Source organism: Cherax quadricarinatus, chromosome 53 (genome assembly GCF_038502225.1).
Source record: "Cherax quadricarinatus isolate ZL_2023a chromosome 53, ASM3850222v1, whole genome shotgun sequence".
In the NCBI taxonomy this organism is placed as follows: domain Eukaryota; kingdom Metazoa; phylum Arthropoda; class Malacostraca; order Decapoda; family Parastacidae; genus Cherax; species Cherax quadricarinatus.
In genome coordinates this window covers 18,214,289-18,234,237 of record NC_091344.1, presented here as the reverse complement: position 1 = coordinate 18,234,237, position 19,949 = coordinate 18,214,289, and the positions used below count along the sequence as shown (strand labels likewise).

The 19,949-nt window shown below is 43.5% G+C and overlaps 1 protein-coding gene across 1 annotated transcript; it reads right to left on the bottom strand.

The window, feature by feature from the left end:
- Positions 1-5,583: 5,583 nt before the first annotated feature.
- Positions 5,584-19,705, bottom strand: LOC128692335 (mitochondrial amidoxime reducing component 2; the record flags this gene model as incomplete). Its single annotated transcript, XM_053781445.2, is given in 4 exon segments — positions 5,584-14,843; positions 16,493-16,567; positions 18,810-19,012; positions 19,525-19,705. Coding segments are annotated over 4 exon segments (619 nt in total), but the record flags the coding sequence as incomplete, so codon positions are not given.
- Between the last annotated feature and the right edge of the window lie 244 nt (positions 19,706-19,949).

Sequence of the window (19,949 nt, the reverse complement as noted above, 5' to 3'; positions counted from 1 at the left end):
GGTGACAGTCAGCGCCTGCACAGGCAATAGCGAAGTCATCAACATAGAGTGATGATCAAATATTGGATGGAAGACTAGAGGCCAAATCATTTATAGCAAGGAGAAAGTGTTGTGCTCAGAACACATCCCTAGGGGACACCTTCGGCTTGGATAAAGTAGGGGGAGAGCACATTATTAACCCGAACACAGAAATGTCTGTCAGTTAAAAAGTTCTTAAGGAAGGATGGTAGATTGCCTCGAAGGCCTAAGGAGTGGGCTTGGGCCAAAATATCATACCTCCAAGTTGTGTCATATGCCTTCTCAAGGTCAAAAAACATGGCAATAACTGAGTGGTTATTTGCAAAGGCATTACAAACATACGTATCCAAGCATAGTAAGGGGTCTATGGTAGAACGGCCCTTACGAAAGCCGTATTGACGAGTGGAGAGACTGTTGTCTCTAAATACCACACTAAACGTCTATTTACCAAGCGTTCCATCACTGCAAACTGCACTGGTAAGAGCAATGGGACGATAGTGGGAGGTTTCATGTCCTGTAGTGCCCGGTTTGTGGAAAGGGAGAGGAATGGCAGATTTCCACAGCTGTGGAAGAACTCCTTGTGACCAAATAAGATTGAAAAGGCATAATAGGACTGCTAGGGCTGACTGATGTAAATGTTGTAGCATACGAATATGAATGTCGTCGGGCCCAGCTGCCAATGATCGGCGGCAAGCTGAGTGTGTTGCCTCCAGTTCCTGAAGTGTAAAAGGCACATACTGTTCTTCTCTGAGAGAAGAAAAGTCCAAGGGTGCTAACTCTCTGGCAGACTTTGAGGAAAGAAACGAGGGGCAGAGATGGAGCCCCTGAGAAATACGGACCAGATGATTGCCAATTTCATTGGCAACATCCAGTGGGTTTGCTATATCAACACCAGCAACCCGCAGAACAGGAGCCGGGTCAGGAGAATATTTACCACTCAGTTTTCGTACTATTTTCCAGACTGCACTCAGAGAAAGCAGAGGTGATGGTGGAGACAATCTTGCCAGCAAGTGCGTTTAGTGTCACGGTGAGCGATCGCACGCTTCCGCTTAACCCTTAATTGGTCCAAACGTATATATACGTTCACTCGCGTAGCACCCCAAATTTTTTGAGGAAAAAAAAAATCTTTTCTTTTAAAAGGAAAAAAGAGCATATGGTACCCAGATATCCCCAATTATTTTAATATGGCACACAGTGAGTGCACACACCCATTCTCTCATGTCTAGGTGACTCAGGCTTATTGTGGCAACGTTGAATGAATGACAAAGAAAACGTATATATACGTTTGGGGCGCTACGCGCGTGAACGTATATATACGTTTGGACCGTTTAAGGGTTATAGTAGTCTCTCCGTGGTTCTATTGTACGCAGGAGACCACCAAGGCATGCATTTCTGAGAATGCCTGCCCGAAGTTTGGGGTATATTATTATAATCAAAAAGAAGCGCTAAGCCACAAGGGAATTTGGGGTATAGAATGAGAAGCTGTGGTTAAAACGGAGGACGAGAAGAGGTATAAAAGCTCATCAATGGAGGATGAAGAAGAAACCTCACTCAAAATAGTTAGTCATGAGTAAAGGTTCCAATTTGCCTGATCAAATTGCCAGCGTGGGTTACGAAGAGGTGGCGAATGTGAAGGGGAAGTAAGAATGATTGGGAAATGATCGCTGTCATGTAAATCCGGGAGAACACACCAGGTGAAGTCTAATGCGGCGGAGGAAGAGCAGACTGAAAGATCGATGGAAGAGAGAGTATGAGTCCGAGGATCAAAATGGGTTTGAGTACCTGTATTTAGAACATGGAGGGGGCGGGCAGCAGGAAAAGCCTCTAACTGAATGCCACGGGAATCACAGTGAGATTCCCCCCCCCCCCCGAGGAAATGATGGGCATTAAAATCGCCAAGTAACAGAAGTGGTGGCGGTAATGACGAAACAAGAAAGGCAATATCCGGGATAGATAATGCCCGAGGAGGAGAGAGATACAAAGAACAGTGTATACCACCTATGCAAGTGGATACGGGCTGCTGTGTAATGCAGCGAAGTACGAACAAATAGCTGATGGTATGGAATATCAATGCATAGAAGAAGGGCACTTTCATTAAAGGTCCCATCAGGAAAAGGATCTGAAGAATACAATAAATTATAGCCTGAGATGGGATAGATAACAGTGTAATTTTGGTTCCTGTAAGCAAACACCAACAGGGGAAAACTGGGAGAGCAACAACTGAAGCTCACCCCAATTACTCCTGAGGCCACATATATTCCACTGTAAATAGACCATAATTGGCAATGATAAAGATACCTGAAATCCGCAGGTAAGGGTACCTACGTACTAGAGGGGTTAGAAAAGTCCACATGCGGTGGCAAAGGAAAACGTTCAAGCAGCGAAGGAACGGTGCACTGTGAAGAAAGGAGTTGCGCAGATGGAGAAGAGGAAAGAGAAGGAACAGAGGGTGGATCAGTGTCCATTGATGGTTTGGTCTCTGCAATATATTCAGAGATTGCTTCAAGTGTTTCGGAGTTCAGAGACGTCGTATGAGAGACAATATTGGAGATGGAAGGAGGAGGAGTTTGAGTAAAGATCAGAACTGTAATGGACTGTATCAAGGTGGGGGGGGGGGCAAAAGGGTGGAGGGAACTGAAGAAGTGTGGGAGGGGACAGAAGAGGCAGAAACCTGCGAGGTGGCAGAAGAGGAAGAAACTTGGGAGGGGACAGGGGAGGAAGGCACAGTACAAGGAGGAGGATGAACCTCCACACTTGTAACAGAGCCAGTGAAAGGGGAAGACCTAGGTACAGAGACCAGGAAGGTAAAATGTGGAGGTGGATGAAGGGAAGGAGGGGTTAAAGGAGATTTTTTGGACCTCTGAGAAGTAGAGAGACGATTGGGAGAAGGTGTCGTATGAGGTCTTGTGGATACCAGGGTTTGTGAGGGAGAACATGAAGAAGTGAGGATGGACTGAGGTGTTGAAGTAGGGACGTCTGAGCCCAGGACAGCAAAAGAATTAGATACAGGAGTGACTATGGGACTGGCAACCGCAGAGGAGGTTGCAGAAGATGGGGGGGGGGCGTTTTGAAACAGGAGAATAAGAAACACGGGGTAGTTTCCCTTGGAGGCAGAGATGAGAAACTGCCATGGCATAAGGGAGACCTTCTGCCTCTTTGAGGCGACGAATTTCCCGCTCATTTAAGTAGACCTGGCAAGGGCGAGAGTACAAAGGGTGAGCCTCATGACAATTAAGGCAAGAGGGAGTTCGACTGCAAGACGTATTAGAATGGTCATCGGCACCATAGACTGGGCATTCGGCTATAGATCTGCAATATTTTGCTGGGTGGCCAAATCACCAGCAATTCCTACACTGTTGTGGTGTAGGGATCACCTTCCGAACTTGTAACCGATGTCCTGCTACATAAACAGAGGATGGGAGTTCATGGCTGTCAAAAGTTAAATGAGCCACATTGCAAGGGTATCGTCTTCGCCTGCGGGCAGGAAGATCATAAGTGTCTACCGTGAGAATTGGGAGATCTTGGAGTTCCAGCTGTTCGAGAATGTCATTGCCACATGTCTGGAAATTCTGTTGGACTATGGTATGGGGCAGAATAACAGTACCACTACAAGAATTGAGGGAATGATGTTTCTCATTAGTGATAGGAATAGTATCGATATGTGAAAGAGAAAGATCATGAGCTTGGGTAGAATTCTGGACTGTGATGATGCATGTACCACTCTTAAGGGCATGAAAGGAAATATCTCTACCAACGTGGCGTAGGAGCTCTTTTGCCAATACTATGGTCGGAAAGATAGGCAGTAGAAGAAGTCAGTCTTAAAGTATTTAGTCCATTGTGTGGTCCAAAACTGTGTGGAGAGGGAGTGCGTGACATGTTGGTCTTTTCCAAGTAGAATGGGAAGGTAATGAAGTAACATCATCAGGAGATTGTCGTTGGCGTTTAGAAGTGGGACCAGAGTCGGTCCAACATGGGACGGGCTGGCGATTTGAAAATTGCCACACCATAGAGGGAGAGGCTGGAAGCATAGTCAAAGGAAAGCGGAGGTCAGACAAATCAAAGGAGTCAGTTGAAACCCCGGCACCTGAAGCGGGTGAGGAAACAGCACCAGCAAGAGATACAGGGGCCTTTAGGAGTGGCCAAAAGACGAGGCAAGGTCAGAACAGGGTGTGGTAACAATAAGGGGCCCGGGGGTAGCGGGGTCATGGATTTGGGACTCCATGGTTAGGTTACTTTTCTTTTTTTTTTCTTAAAAACAAAAAAAGAAAATAAAAAAAAAAGGGGGGGACCGGGGAGGGATAGTTCCTAGGAGGAATGAAAGGGCCAGAAATCTCCCTCCGCGCCCAAGAGGACCTCAGCACCTCAAGTAGCGCAGATGCAGCATGGAACCCGTGCCATACCCTACTCTTCATGCCAGTAAACCAGCAATCCGGGATAGCAACCTCACATCTGCTGAGCTACCTCAGTGGACAAAAGAGAGGGCAGCCAGATATCCACCACAAAGCATACCTCCTTCGGCCACCACCTCCGGAATCCGAAAGGTGGCTTCCAGAGATACACCCGTCGCCTGAAAGACACCCATAGCCATCCTCCGGGATACCGGAGAGGGATCGGGACATCCCCAGGTGATCCAGATCCCACGGCAAACTACGCCACCACCAAGAACCTCAATGGAATGGGATGGACCCTGGTACCCTTCCCCCTATGAACTAGTGTGCCTGTGGGAAAAATCCCAAAGGCCAAAAAGAGGAAGGGCAAAAGGGAGGGGTGGGGAGGAGGAGGAGGAAGGGATAGGGAAGGGGGGATTGGGGGGTAATTAGGTTCGGTCTGAGGAAGGAGACCGACAAGTCTAATTCCTCAGACCAAGAGCCTCTTCACCACGCCAAGGAGCCCCCCTTCATTGAAGAGGTTAGCTTTCGTAGGGAGTGATTTCCATGTGCAGATTTGGGACTAGTCCCTCTAGGATTTTTTTTAAGTGTATATTATCATATGCTCCTCAAGGGAGGTCCTTGATGCTGGTAAGGGGCTCTTGATCCATGGAATTGGGTCTGTGTTCCAGTTCCCTGAATACCTTCCATCCCCCCACCCCTACAGGCACTGTATAATCCAATGGGTTTAACGCTCCTCCACGATTATATTATCATGCGTCTTTCTCGCCTGCATTCCAAGGAGTACAAGTCAAGGGATTTCAACCGTTCCCAGTACTTTAGGTGCTTTATTGTACTTGCGTGTGCAGTGAAAGTTCTCTGTATATTCTCCAGGTCAGCAGTTTTGCCTACCTTGAAAGGGGCCATTACTGTACTCCATCCTAGAGAGAATAAGTGATTTGAAGAGAATCATCATTGGCTTGGCATCCCTAGTTCTGAAGGTTCTAATTATCCATACCATTACTAGCATCAAGGCACTGAACTCCTTCCTTTAACTATGAAATCATGGATACCTGGAGGGGGCTTTGGGGTCAATTCCCCCGCAGCCCGGTCCATGACCAGGCCTCGCGGTGGATCAGGGTCTGATCAACCAGGCTGTTGCTTCTGGCCGCACAACAGAGGATAAAGAAAATAAAGGAAGGATAAAACATATATTCCAGGGTTAAGTAGACATTATGTAGCGGAAATTTTTTTTTCTTTACTTTAATGATACAACACAGAATATTAATGTTATGAAGACTAAAAACTCATTATACCGTGGCTGGAACACTATACCAATAACCGGCACTTACGAAACTAAAATCTATGACGACATTTTGGTCCGACTTGAACCACTGATAAGTCACACTGAAGCGAGAAGCGAAGGCCGAAATATATACGAGAAGTGGTGGGGAGAGAACAGAAAGGTGGTAGTAGTAGTAGTGGTGGTAGTAGTGATGAGGTAGTAACAATAGTAGTAGTGGTGGTAAAAGAATGAAGTGATAGTGAAAGATCTAGTTGTAGTCACAACAAAGCGAGAAAAAAGGTAAAGACCGAAGAAAGAATGGAAGGAGAAACCAGGTGGTATTAGTGGTGGTAGTAGAAGTAGTAACAGTAAATAGCAGTAGTAGTAGTAGCATTGGTAGTAGTAAATAGCGATGTAAGTAGTAGTAGTGTAGCAGTTGCAGAGGAAGAAATAAGAAATTAGCAGAAATAGTAGTAGTAGTGAAAACCTAAGGACAAATAATGGCAGAGTGTAGTAGTAAAGAAGAGATAGCAGTAATAGTAGCGGTGATAGAGGGCCAAGAGAACAGAGGAGCACTGTAGGAGAGATATTGACCAGGGCAAAAACCTAACTGAGGAGAAAAAAAAAAAAACTTAGGACATAACCCATCAAAGCAGAAAGCAACAAAAACAATAAAAATATGGGAAAGGCGAAGAGGTAAGAAGAGGAGATGATAAAGTAGTCACGAGTGTTCTGAAGTTTAGAGCATTCAGTAATGTTATGAGAGAGGAAGGCATCTACAAAGACAAAGCCAGGACTAAGGTTCATACTAGGAATGTTGTAAATAAGAGATGCTTCTACAAGATGGCATCTGTAAAGGTTAAATGAAGGGTAAACAGTTTTGGCGAAGTGTTAGGTAATAGTATGACTAATCTCCAACGTGACAGAAAAAACAGTGTCTAAGTCCAACACTTCTTTTGTGCTCTTTGTATCTGTCAGTAAGAGAGTGGGCAGCTTAACCAAAATACTGGGAGGACAAGAAGAGCAGAAAATGTAGCAGACACTGAAATCATCAATGGCAGGAAAGAAACTAGATTACTACGAAGGATATTAGTTTGGCGAAAAGTAAAAGACAAAGGGGGCTACTAAGATATTGGAGACTGGAAATATAGGGAAGGTTAAGACAAGGAGATTTCACAAGAGAATGGAGTAGGCAGAGTTTATGAAATGAGGATAAACAAGGTCACAGAACAAGCTACAAAGATCTGAGATATTGAGGATCACAGGAGCGGAGGCCACGGAGAAAGGGAGAAACAAGAACACTTCTTGACAGAGATAACATGGTAAGAAAAAGCATTGAATGTATATGCCACTGCGATAAATGACAAAACGGAAAACCTATCGCCGAGCGATGGACATGCATATCAAGGAAAGGAAGAAAAGTGTTAGATTCTCTTTCAGCATTAAACATGACTGAAGGAGCAAGATTGTTCGATGCATAGGGAAAAGGTTGGAAGAGACTAGAGTTATCTGACCAAAGAGCAAAGATATCGTCTACATAACGAAGCCAGGGAGAGAGGTGTTTCCCAACAGCAGGATGTAGAACAGCTTTGAAATACTTCATATGAAGATTAGCATGAACAGAGGATAGAGTAGAACCCATAGCAACAACAAAAGTTTGAGAATAAAATTTACCTTGAAAAGAGAGAGAGACGAGTTCACACTAGGGCGAATAAGATCAAGAAAGACATCAGTATGCACAAGGAGACAAAGTAGCCCTTTACTGACCTTCACTTTGAGAAAACTGAGATAAAGAGAAATTATTGAAGAGGAACTTAGCATCTTACAGGTCGAATGCAGCCTAACACGTTTAAGAGTGTCGGTGGTGAGCAAGAAGAGAAAAAAGAATGAAGAAAAGGAGCGAGAGTTTTACCCAGCCAAAAAGCAAGAGGATAAGAGACAAAACCTCTGGAGAAAATGATGGGCCGTAGGTATACCAGGTGCATGAGTTTCAAGAAGACTATAGAAATAATGCAGAGAGGGACAGATAATGAGGAATCGCTGAACAAGATCAAAGTTAGGACAGAGATTAGAGAGTCTCGAAAGTTAAGTTTAAGGATAAAAGTTCTCTTGGTGAGATTAAGAGGGTGGGTAACAAGAGTAATGTAGATGCGTGAATCAGAATTGCATATATCAAAGGGAACGATAACAAAATTTGTAGCATATTTAAGAGAGTAAGAGTAGGTTAATAGCGACGAGGAAGATGGTAATTCTCAGAAAACAGGCCATCAAGGGCAGGAATGAGAGCACCATGAATAATAGACAGGTCAAGAACATTTTGAGAGACTGGTGAGAGGAATCAAAGGAGTTAATCGGTCAGTGACAGAGCGAGTAGATGAAGTGGCAACGAAAAGTCCAAAACTGAGAAGTTGAAGCTGATGTTGGGAGAGTGTGACGGAAGACAAACTAGTAAGTCAGTGAGGGAGATTTTGGACCAAGGCTGTTGGAGATGACACGATGAAGTTTGTGTAGTTTATTAAAGTGAATTTCCGAATTAAAGCGAGCAGTGTCGAGAATAATGATTGTGAAAAGGTTACAGAGATCATGTGGGAGAGAGAAGAGAGCACGTTGGCGTTGATGGAGGGTGAAGAAGGCATTAACTTGAGACTTAATAGAAAGCATGAGGTGTCGAAGCATCATCAGGAAATGGAGTGCCCAAGGTGCTGAATTTGAGGAAATGGGAGGAAGGGAGCAAAACATCTTCAGCAAGATAGTCACGTAAAAAGCGAAGTTGGTTCTTACAATATCTGGAAACAATAAGAGTAATGAAAGAAAAAATCAAAACTGGAAAGAATGAGACGCTTACCTGCGGGGTCCGTAAAGAATAAAACGTCATGATACAATGGCTGGAACATTATATCATTACTATTTTCACTGCTGTTACCTTTACTACTGCTAATAATCCTGCTATTCTATGACCTCCACCAGCACTACTACTGTCAATACTAATACCATTTCCTTCTCTCCCCTCTCCCCCCCCCCCCTCTCGTATGTATTCTGGTCTTTTTCCTCCTCGTTCAGTTTAATTTGTCAACAGTTCAAGTAGGACCCAAACGTCTTCATAAGATTTCCTCTAAGTGCGGGTTATTTGTTTTTTATTATTAAAATTATGTACAAAATAATTATAAAACCAACCTAAGATAATGATTTTAACAATCATTTCAGCACTAACAATTATTACAGCTTATAACCGAGGAAAAAGGAGCTCTGTATAAATTGGAAGTCAGCTTTAAAAAACTCATACACTGTACTCGCCTAATTGTGGTTGCAGGGGTCGAATCATAGCTCCTGGCCCCTCTTCACTGGTTACTACTAGGTCACACTCCCTGCTCCGTGAGCTTTATCATACCTTTCTCAAAACTATGTATGGATCCTGCTTCCACTACATCACTTTCCAGACTATTCCACTTTCTGACAACTCTCTGACTGAAGAAATACTTCTTAACATCCCTGTGACTCATCTGAGTCTTCAATTTCCAACTGTGACCCCTTGTTGCTTTGTCCCATCTCTGGAACATCCTGTCTTTGTCCGCCTTATCGATTCCTCTCTGGATTTTGAATATCATTATCATGTCCCTCCCCATCCCTCCTGCCCTCCAGTGTTGTCAGGTTGATTTTCCTTAACCTCTCCTCGTAGGACATGCCCCTTAGCTCCTGTCCTAGTCTCGTTGCAAACCTTTGCATTTTCTCTAATTTCCTGATGAGCTTGGCCAGGTGTAGATTCCAAACTGGAGCTGCATATTCTAATATGGGCCTGACGTACACGGTGTATAGAGTTCTGAACGATTCCTTACTGATATGTCAGAATGCTATTCTTAGGTTAGCTAAGCGTCCATATGATGCAGCAGTTATTTGGTTGATGTGCGCCTCAAGTGTCTATACACTGAAGAGCTGCAAGTGAATCCCGCACACACATGCTGAAAGTTATTCAGTACAAATATCCATCCTGAGATTGCACCAGAGTACACCTCACACACGGCCCTCGCACTATTTTCACCAGACCCTGACCGATCTCAACTATCTCTCTGGATATCTTTTATTTCAAAGCCTTCATTTTTGTCCTGTGATCCAGACCTAAAATAGAGATTATTTTCAGCTACCCTATCCTTCTTTTCCTCTGGGGTCTTGTCAAAAAAAATACAAGAGAGCTTCATTACGGTACTAGTCAACGTCATGAAGGTCTCCCACTCTGAGACAGGCCATAGCTCGAGGGTCTACGTATATTTTTCCTGATAGGAATGTGCTCACATTTTCTCCATTTAGCAGTCTGGATATAATGAAATTCTCGTTTTTCTATCTCACTAATGAGGTGAGTTACCATCACTCATCATTGCTATAACGATGAATTAAAATGTGAAATCTTATATGGGGACCTCCTATACACACACACACACACACACACACACACACACACGAGAACCCAGGCACAGGAGGAAGAGCAGATACAACTTCCCTCAGAACCACCTACAGAAGGATCTCAACCACGACAACCCCAATGCAACCAAACAATCTAACCCAATATCCACACACTGTACCCGCTGCCCCCACCCCTCTCATCACAAACTCCACCCCCACAACAACCCCCCGTAGTTCTCCGCCAGGTCTCCCGCTCACCCAACACCAACGTTCTCCCTAGACCACAGTTTTAGAAAAGAAGTTCAAGGTTTGGTATACGAATGCGGATGGTAAAACAAATAAATGTGAGGAGTGGTATGAAAGAATCAAGGAGACGTCCCCAGACATTACAGCACTCACAGAAACGAAACTCCCTGGGATGACAACAGATGCAAGCTTCCCACCCGGATATCAGATCCTGAGGAAAGATAGGAGGAGGAGGAGGAATTGCACTGTTCATTAAAAACCGATAGGGATTTGAGGAAATGGAAGGAATGGGCGAAAAGAACTGCATAGTAGGTACAATTCAGTCTGGGGGCCATAAGTCAGTCATTTCAGTGATGTACAACCCGCCACAGAACTGCAGGAGGCCAAGAGAAGAATATGAAGAGAGCAATGATGGACACACTAACTGAGGTGGCAAGAAGGGCTCACTCGAGCAGAGCAAAGTTACTAGTTATGGGTGATTTCAATCACAGAGATTGATTGGGAAAACCTGGTTACAAATGGGGTCCTGAAACACGGAGAGCCAAGATAATGGATGTGGTACTGGAAAACCTCATGCATCAGCATGTTAGGGACACCACAAGAGAGAGGGGCGAGGATGAACCAGCAAGACTGGGTCTCATATTCACCCTGAGTAGCTCCGACATCGAGGGCATCACATATGATCACATGGTTCTGAGCTTTGAATACATGGTAGAGTTACGAGTGGAGAGGGTAACAGTAGTAGTATGGGAAAAACGAAACTACAAAAAGGGGGACTACACAGGCATGAGGAACTTCCTGCAGGAGGTTCATTGGGAAAGAATTGGTAGGAAAATCAGTAAACGAAATGATAGACTATGTGACAACGGAATGCAAGGAGGCAGAGAAAACGTTTGTTCCCAAGGGCAATAGAAATAATGGGAAGACCAGAACGAGCCCTTGGTTTACCCAATGATGTAAGGAGACAAAAATTATGTGCACTAGAGAATGGAAAAAGTACAAAAGACAAAGGGCCCAGGAAAATAAGCAGATTAGTCGAAGATCCAGAACTGAGTATGCACAGATAGAGGGAGGCCCAGCGACAGTACAAAAACGACATAGCATCGAAAGTCAGGTCTGACCCGAAGCTGTTGTATAGCCACATCAGGAGGAAGACAACAGTCATGGACCATGTAAGCAGGCTGAAGAAGGAAGGTGGGGAGCTCACAAGAAGCAACCAAAAAGTGAGGAGCTCAACATGAGATTTAAGGAGGTATTTATGGAGGAAACAGAAAGGACTCTGAGAAGTCAGAATAGTGGGGTACACCAACAAGGGATATACCAACAAGTGCTGGATGACATACACTCAACCGAGGAGGAGGTGAAGATGCTAAGTGAACTTGATACCTTAAAGGTGGTGGGACCGAACATCTCTCCATGGGTCCTTAGAGAGGGAGCAGAGATGCCGTGTGTGCCACTAACAACAATATTCAACACATCCATTACAATTGGGCAACTACCCGAGGTATGGAAAACGGCAAATGTAGTCCCCATTTATAAGAAAGGAGATATATACAAGGCACTAAACTACAGACCAGTGTCACCAACGTGTATAGCATGCAGTCATGGAGAAGATTATCAGGGGGAGAGTGGTGGAGCACCTAGAATGGAACAAGTTTATAAACGACAACCAGCACAGATTCAGGGAAGGAAAATACTGTGTTACAAACCTACTGGAGTTTTATAACAAGGTAACGGAAGTAAGGCATGAGAGGAAGGATTGGGTAGATTGCATTTTCTTGGGCTCTAAGAAGGCCTTCGACACAGTTCCTTACAAGAAATTAGTGCAAAAGCTAGAGGATCAGGGATGCATAACAGGAAGGGCACTGAAATGGATCAGAGAATACCTGACAGGGAAGCAACAACGAGTCATGGTATGTGATGAGGTGTCAGAGTGGGTGCCTGTGAGGAGTGGGGTTCCACTCAGAAGTGTCCCTGTTTGCAGATGATGTGAAGTTAATGAAGAGAATTTAATCGGATGAGGAACAGGCAGGACTGCAAAGAGACCTAGACAGGCTGGAAGCCTGGTCCAGCAACTGGCTACTCGAATTTAACCCCCTCCAAATGCAAAGTCGTGAAGATAGGGGAAGGGCAAAGACCGCAGACAGAGTATAGGCTAGGTTTACCTGAGGTTTATCTGGAGTTTACCTGGAAAGGGTTTCGGGTGTCAAAGACTGCAAACCTCACTCAAAGGAAAGGATCTTGGGGTGAGTATAATACTGAGCACATCTCCTAAGGCACACATCAAGTAGATAACTGCTGCAGCACATGGGCGCCTGGCAAACCTGAGAATAGCATTCCGATACCTCAGTAAGAAATCGTTCAAGACAATGTACACTGTGTATGTCAGGACCATAGTGGAGTATGCAGCACCAGTTTGGAGCCCACACCTGGTCAAGCACACCAAGAAATTAGAGAATGTGCAAAGGTTAAGGGAAATCGGCCTGGCGACACTAGAGGACACGAGGGTTAGGACAGACATGATAATGAAATACAAAATACTGCGAGGTATTGACAAGGTGTACAGAGACAGGATGTTCCAGAGATGGGACACACAAACAAGGGGTCACAACTGGAAGCTGAAGACTCAGCTAAGTTACCTGGAGTTTACCTGGAGAGAGTTTCAGGAGTCAACACCCCTGCGGCCCAGTCTGTGACCAGGCCTCATGGTGGATCAGAGCCTGATCAACCAGGTTGTTACTGCTGGCTGCACGCAATCCAACGTACGAACCACAGCCCGGCTGGTCAGGTGTCAACTTTAGGTGCTTGTCCAGTGCCTGCTTGAAGACAGCCAGGGGTCTATTGGTAATGCCCCTTATGTATGCTGGGAGGCAGTTGAACAGTCTTGGGGCCCCTGACACTTATTGTGTTCTCTCTTAACGTGCTAGTGACACCCCTGCTTTTCATTGGGGATGTGCTGCATCGTCTGCCGAGTCTTATGCTTTCGTTGGGAGTGATTTTCGTGTGCAAGTTTGGTATTAGTCCCTCTAGGATTTTCCAGGTGTATATAATCATGTATCTCTCCCTCCTGCATTCCAGGGAGTACAGGTTCAGGAACTTCAAGCGCTCCCAGGAATTGAGGTGTTTTATCTCAGTTATGCATGCCATGAAGGTTCTCTGTATATTTTCTAGGTCAGCAATTTCACCTGCCTTGAAAGGTGCTGTTAGTGTGCAGCAATATTCCAGCCTAGATAGAACAAGCGACTGAAGAGTGTCATTATGGGCTTGGCATCCCTAGTTTTGAAGGTTCTCATTATCCATCCTCTCATTTTTCTAGCGGATGCGATTGATACAGTGTTATGGTCCTTGAAGGTGAGATCCTCCGACATGATCACTCCCAGGTCTTTGACGTTGGTTTTTCTCTCTATTGTGTGGTTGGAATTTGTTTTATACTCTGAAGTTTTAATTTCCTCACGATTACCATATCAGAGTAACTGAAATTTCTCATCGTTGAACTTCATATTGTTTTCTGCAGCCCATTGGAAGATTTGGTTGATGTCTGCCTGGAGCCTTGCAGTGTCTGCAATGGAAGACACTGTCATGCAGATTCGGGAGTCATCTGCAAAGGAAGACACGGTGCTGTAGCTTACATCCCTGTCTATGTCAGACATGAGGATGAGGAACAAGATGGGAGCGAGTACTGTGCCTTGTGGAGCAGAGCTTTTCACCGTAGCCGCCTCAGACTTTACTCTGTTGACTACTACTCTGTGTTCCATTTGTCAGGAAATTAGAACACAGAGTAGTAGTCAACAGAGTAAAGTTTGAGGCTGCTACGGTAAAAAGCTCTGTTCCATAAAGCACAGTAGGCCTACTCGCTCCCATCTTGTTCATCTCATATTAAAGGGATGTTAGGAAGTATTTCTTTAGTCACAGAGTTGTCAGGAAGTAGAATAGTCTGGCAGGTGACATAGTTTGATAAAGCTCGTGGAGCAGGGAGAGGACCTAGTAGCGATCAGCGAAGAGGCGTGGCCAGGAGTTATGACTCGACCTCTGAAACCACAAATAGGTGAGCGCGCACACACAGGAAAAACTGTGTCAAACAAATAGACTTTTGGACTCAAACAGGAAGACTACACTATGTAAACTATAAAATCAATAGTAGTAAAATAAGAGAAGTTATATGGAGAATGACGTCGAAGATCGTTTTCAAATCGTTGTACTTTACCAGAGCATTGAGTGGTTAGAAGGCAATTTATTATTAGCGTTTAAAGAAAACTGTTACATTCATTGTGAATTAATCTTAAAACACTGTTAATGATGAGTTGAGTGTGGTTCTCGTTACACTGTAGTTTTAGAAGACTCAAAAGCAGGATGGCCGATGTTCAGGCCAGCTCTAGAATACTGTTAACGCCGGATTTTTTGAAGTTCTGGCCACCAAGACTTTGTCTCCCACTGCCACAGGTCCTGTCACGTCGATGGCCATGTTGATGCCGAAGAGGGGACTCGTAGCCCACGCCTTAGCCAACTTGGCTGGCTCTTTTAATGAGCGGAACCTGAAGTAAAAAAAAAAATAGTAGTAAATGGTTGCTTATAATTAGTAAAATTCCTTATATTTCACGCCACTGAGCTCGTTGTATTAAACGAAAACCAGGAGAGGGGCCTAAGTTAGAAGTGGCTGTGTGTAAGTTTGAAAGTGTGTGAGGGTACATGTTAGGATGTGTGGGGGTAGGCAGGTTATTAGCCTGAGTGTGAGAGATGGAGACTGCATGGTTGCAGAACACACTACCTTCTCATGGACCCCCATTCCTGATTTTTACACCTGTGTGTGTGTTACCCACATTTATATAACTTTTCTCTGGAGCTTTAACAACGGTGTTTACCGAGGCATGTATCTAAGTATTTTATTTTTTAACCACAGTATTTGTTCCTTTCCACTTGCCAGTAAGTTGACCTTGTAGTGAAATCCCTAGAAAACTTCAGAACACAGGGCATACTGTATTTTTATCCATATTTTAAACCCCCATTTTGAAATCTTGTTTGAAACTATTTTTCAGTAATCAGCTTAAGTTTCTTTACTTCCTCCTTTATTTAACTGGATGTTGAGAAGAAGAAAGAATTTAGTTCACTTCTGCTGTACTATCTAATTTCAGCTATCTAAACAGAATTATAAGTAGGTAGACTGTAGCCTGTCTTCCTCATCCAACAGACTCGATGGACAGTGGGATCTCCTGTTATTTGCTCTTCCCTTGTATTTTTTCATTTACAGAACTTAATACACTTTTAATGCTTGCTATTTAGAGTCTCTCAGATTTCCTCCTCCAATTCTGATTTTCCTCGTCATTGATCTTTCGTATTTCGTCTTTCACATTGGTTTTTTTTACAACCTTAAAAAAACTTTTTATCTTTCTCATTGCTTATGTCTACATTTCGTTTTTTAAGTTTAATCTTCCTGATACGTAAGGAGGGTAGTGTCAGGATTGTTGATACGTACGGAGAGTAGTGTCGGGATTGTTGATACGTACGGAGGGTAGTGTCAGTATTGTTGATACGTATGGAGGGTAGTGTCAGGATTGTTAATACTCACGTACAAAAGGAAGTGTCAGGACTGTTGATACGTATGGAGGGTAGTGTCAGGATTGTTAATACTCACGTACAAAAGGAAGTGTCAGGACTGTTGATACGTACGAAGGGTAGTGTCAGGATTGTTGATACGTACGAAGGGTAGTGTCAGGATTGTTGATACTCGCATATGGGGGGTAGTGTCAGGATTGTTGATACTCACGTACGGGGGGTAGTGTCAGGACTGTTGATACTCACGTATGGAGGGTAGTGTCAGGGTTGTTGATACTCACGTACGGAGGGTAGTATCAGGATTGTTGATACTCACATACGGAGGGTAGTGTCAGGATTGTTGATACTCGCGTACGGGGGGTAGTGTCAGGACTGTTGATACTCACGTATGGAGGGTAGTGTCAGGACTGTTGATACTCACGTATGGAGGGTAGTGTCAGGATTGTTGATACTCACGTACGGAGGGTAGTGTCAGGATTGTTGATACTCAGGTACGGAGGGTAGTGTCAGGACTGTTGATACTCACGTATGGAGGGTAGTGTCAGGATTTTTGATAATCACGTACGGAGGGTAGTGTCAGGATTGTTGATACATACGTACGGGGGGTAGTGTCAGGATTGATGATACTTACGTACGGAGGGTAGTGAGTGGCTCCATCTTGGGGTGTCGTTCCCCTTTGACTGGGTCCACAGTGGTTAGCAGACATCTGTGTGGAGAAGCAAGGCAGAATAAAGCTAAGGTTTAAATTTAAAATTATTATAACTATAATTTTTAGAATGGGTGGAGTGGTAAGCCAGCGGAAGGCCTCGGTCAGATGATCAAAAGCTCCAGCTGCGGGTCATCACATGACTAAGACCGCGTCAGGAAACACTTGTCCTGTTTCCTGACAAATCTTACCTAACCTAAGGCAGAATGAGAGAACATGAGGAGTTCTCTAATTATCACAAATAAAGTGTAACGAAAATATTAATTTAAATTTCAGAGAAAACTGAAACCGTATTTCATTTAATATAGAGTATGTATATTTTTTATTAGATTATCTAAATTCTTTATATAATGTAGCTTAAGAGAGTAGGATTTAACACATTAATATTAAATATTTTAATACTAATATTAAATAGCTACTGTTAAAAAGCTTTTCACTACCTTAATGTGATCCTGACAGCAATATACTATGTCAAACAAAACCCAAAACCTACTTCTTCGTCCAATTCTGTCCCTGTTCTTCCTCCAGTCTTCCTTCAACTCCCATATACTGTTAGAAACCATGTACTGTCTCATCACATTTGTATTGTAATTAAAGTAACTGGTACAACTCATTCTGCTTAACTTAGTTATATCTTGTTATTGTGATCTTTATTATGAACTGAGCAAATTTTTAGTATAAGCTAAGTTTTGCCGGAGATGCTATGCATTCTTTGGACCTTCAGTTTATTGTATGTCTTGTGCAGTAATACTGAAGTTTAGATTAGTGTCTGCATTTGCATTTGATCAACATTAATAACCTCCACAAATGTTATAACGAACTGCCCGACCAAAACTTCCAAAAAATTGTGCCTGAAAAAAATTCACAAGTAGTTTTATGTTGTAAGTAGTTATAATTTAATTTAAGGCTGTCCTTAAAGCTCTGCATAACCAGGGGCTTTCTTTTAATGAATTATGTCAGTAATCTAACCTTTTCTGTACTGATTTTAAACATTTTTTATAAAGTGTATTTTATTTTAAGAGTATGGAAATAATTCTAATGACTTACCAATTTGTAACACTTTCATTCATTCTGCAGGCAATATACATCGCACCACCAAAACGCGTTTGGTTAACTGGTTTAGTTGATATAACCTTGCTCACACCAATATCACAGTGAATCCTATAAACTAATTAGTTCTATTTACCCTTAGCTAAACAACCTCATTTATGCCTCCAGAATGTTTAAGACAATCTTCAATATGCTAACTAATACCCTTCATATAGTCATTAGACAAAATTCCACTACACTTTTCTTCATCTACCCGAGATGAATTCATACTCTTGATATACCGAACTTGCACTAATTCACTTGCATGGTCAAATCATCTCAAAAACCCATGAATTAGACCTGTTTCGGTGTTTGTGCGATCCGAGAAAGGTATCCCACGTATCCAAACTCCAACCCCCAGTACCTCTACCCATAAAAGACAAGAGGTTGTATTCCTACATTACTTTGATGTACTCCACAGCTGGTTCCCCTTCATTGTCTAGACTGTTCCAGACTGTTTTCTGTATTGTATACTACATCCCATGATGCTTCCCTACATTTTTTAAACATCAGTTTTACCTCAGCTCATTTCAAAGCCCAGACCTATCAGTGGTATACTACCCTGCGCCCCCCAGGATGCCACCCACAACAGTCGACTAACACCCAGGTACTTACTTGCTGCTATGTCAACACAGGTAGCAGGTGCAAGGAAACATCCAGCGTTTCAACCCATGCTGGGGATCGAACTATGGACACTAAGTATGTGGGCTGAGTGCACTGCCAACCGAGCAACGAGACATCTTGAATTGTGTTTCCCATGCTATTTCCCACACACTGTTAAGTGTATCCCAAGATTGTTTATTATCTGGTGCATTCTTTATTTTCCTGCGTAAAAACGCGTGTCTAATACAGAGACGATGTTGAACACCTCGTGAAGTTAAGTGAGGCTTTATCACTATCACCATCGCTTCACCACCACCACCATAGCTTCATCACCAGCTTCATAACTTCACCACCATCACCATGGCTTCATCTTACGGTTTATAAACCCTCAGAACAGACAGGAAGAATAAACAGACGCATAGTGGCAACAGATTAATGGAGAAGGACTAAGTCTGTTATGCTCAAAAAATGTTCGAGCAGCATACCTTCAGTGATCAAAAATAAGTGTCTTTCTACTTTGCGTAAAGTGAACGGAGAACAAGTGCCTTACCTCTGGCATGGTTTCACCTTCCTGAAGACCACCCGCCCGATCTTCACGTAGGCCCAGTCGTCCTCGTCTGAGGGTGCAGAGCCTCTGACCACGATGTTTGCACGGAACTGGCTCATAGTGATGGGTTCCGAGAGGCGAGAGTTGAGGTCCTCTAGCGAAGACTCTGTGCCAATCATGTAGGCGCAGTTCTCCGCATAGTACAACTGCGCAAAATAACAATCACAATCTCCAGGTAAAGTGGAATCTCGAGTGGGTATTTCGCATTTCACTATTGAGATTTACACACACACACACACACACACACACACACACACACACACACACATATATATATATGCGTCAGTGGTTACCATCTACAGCCCGTTCTGCCTTCTGTTTATTCATTAACAGTTGTTCATTACGACTGAAATTGAGTTTATAGACTCTGGCTTCGAGGGAGGTGCGAATAGATCTACCACAAAAATTACTGTGGTTGTTTTAAATGGCAGTGAATACAGACGGTAGCAGATTACGCAGACAGGACACAGCAGTGCCTTCTGTGGTACTTTCCTATTAGAAAAGTCCTGTAGCTCAGTGATAAAATGCTAAACGTGTTAATTTCGGGACAACAGTTCGAGCCTCCCGTCTACCTGTCTATTCAAATTCTCTGAAGGTAAGTGCTATGTTGCACCATCCTTCAGAACATTTATATTTATTACAAAGTAATTTAACTCACTGTGTCAGAGTTGCGGATCTTCGGGAAGTCGTAGTAATCAAATCTTCGGGCTGGCCTATTCTTCACCACATCTCCCCGGTACAAGAGTCGAAGTTTGGTCTTACCTTGAGAGACGACCCGGGTTAACATATCAGCCACCTCATCTCCACAATCCACGCCTTTTACATTTTGATCCCATACCCTGTAGGCCGACAAATGTTACATTGCATATACATGGTTAACAATACCGACAAGATGAAGAATTAGACACATGTGCAACATCTGGGCATCTTTAACTGTAGACGTTTCGCCATCTAGTGGCTTTATTAATACAAGGACAATGTGAAGAATGTAAAACTATATACAAAAGATGCGGTAATCAGTCCCTCAGCCTTAAAATTGGTGAAGAGTACCTTAGTATTCAAGACTACGGTGCTGTGTCTACA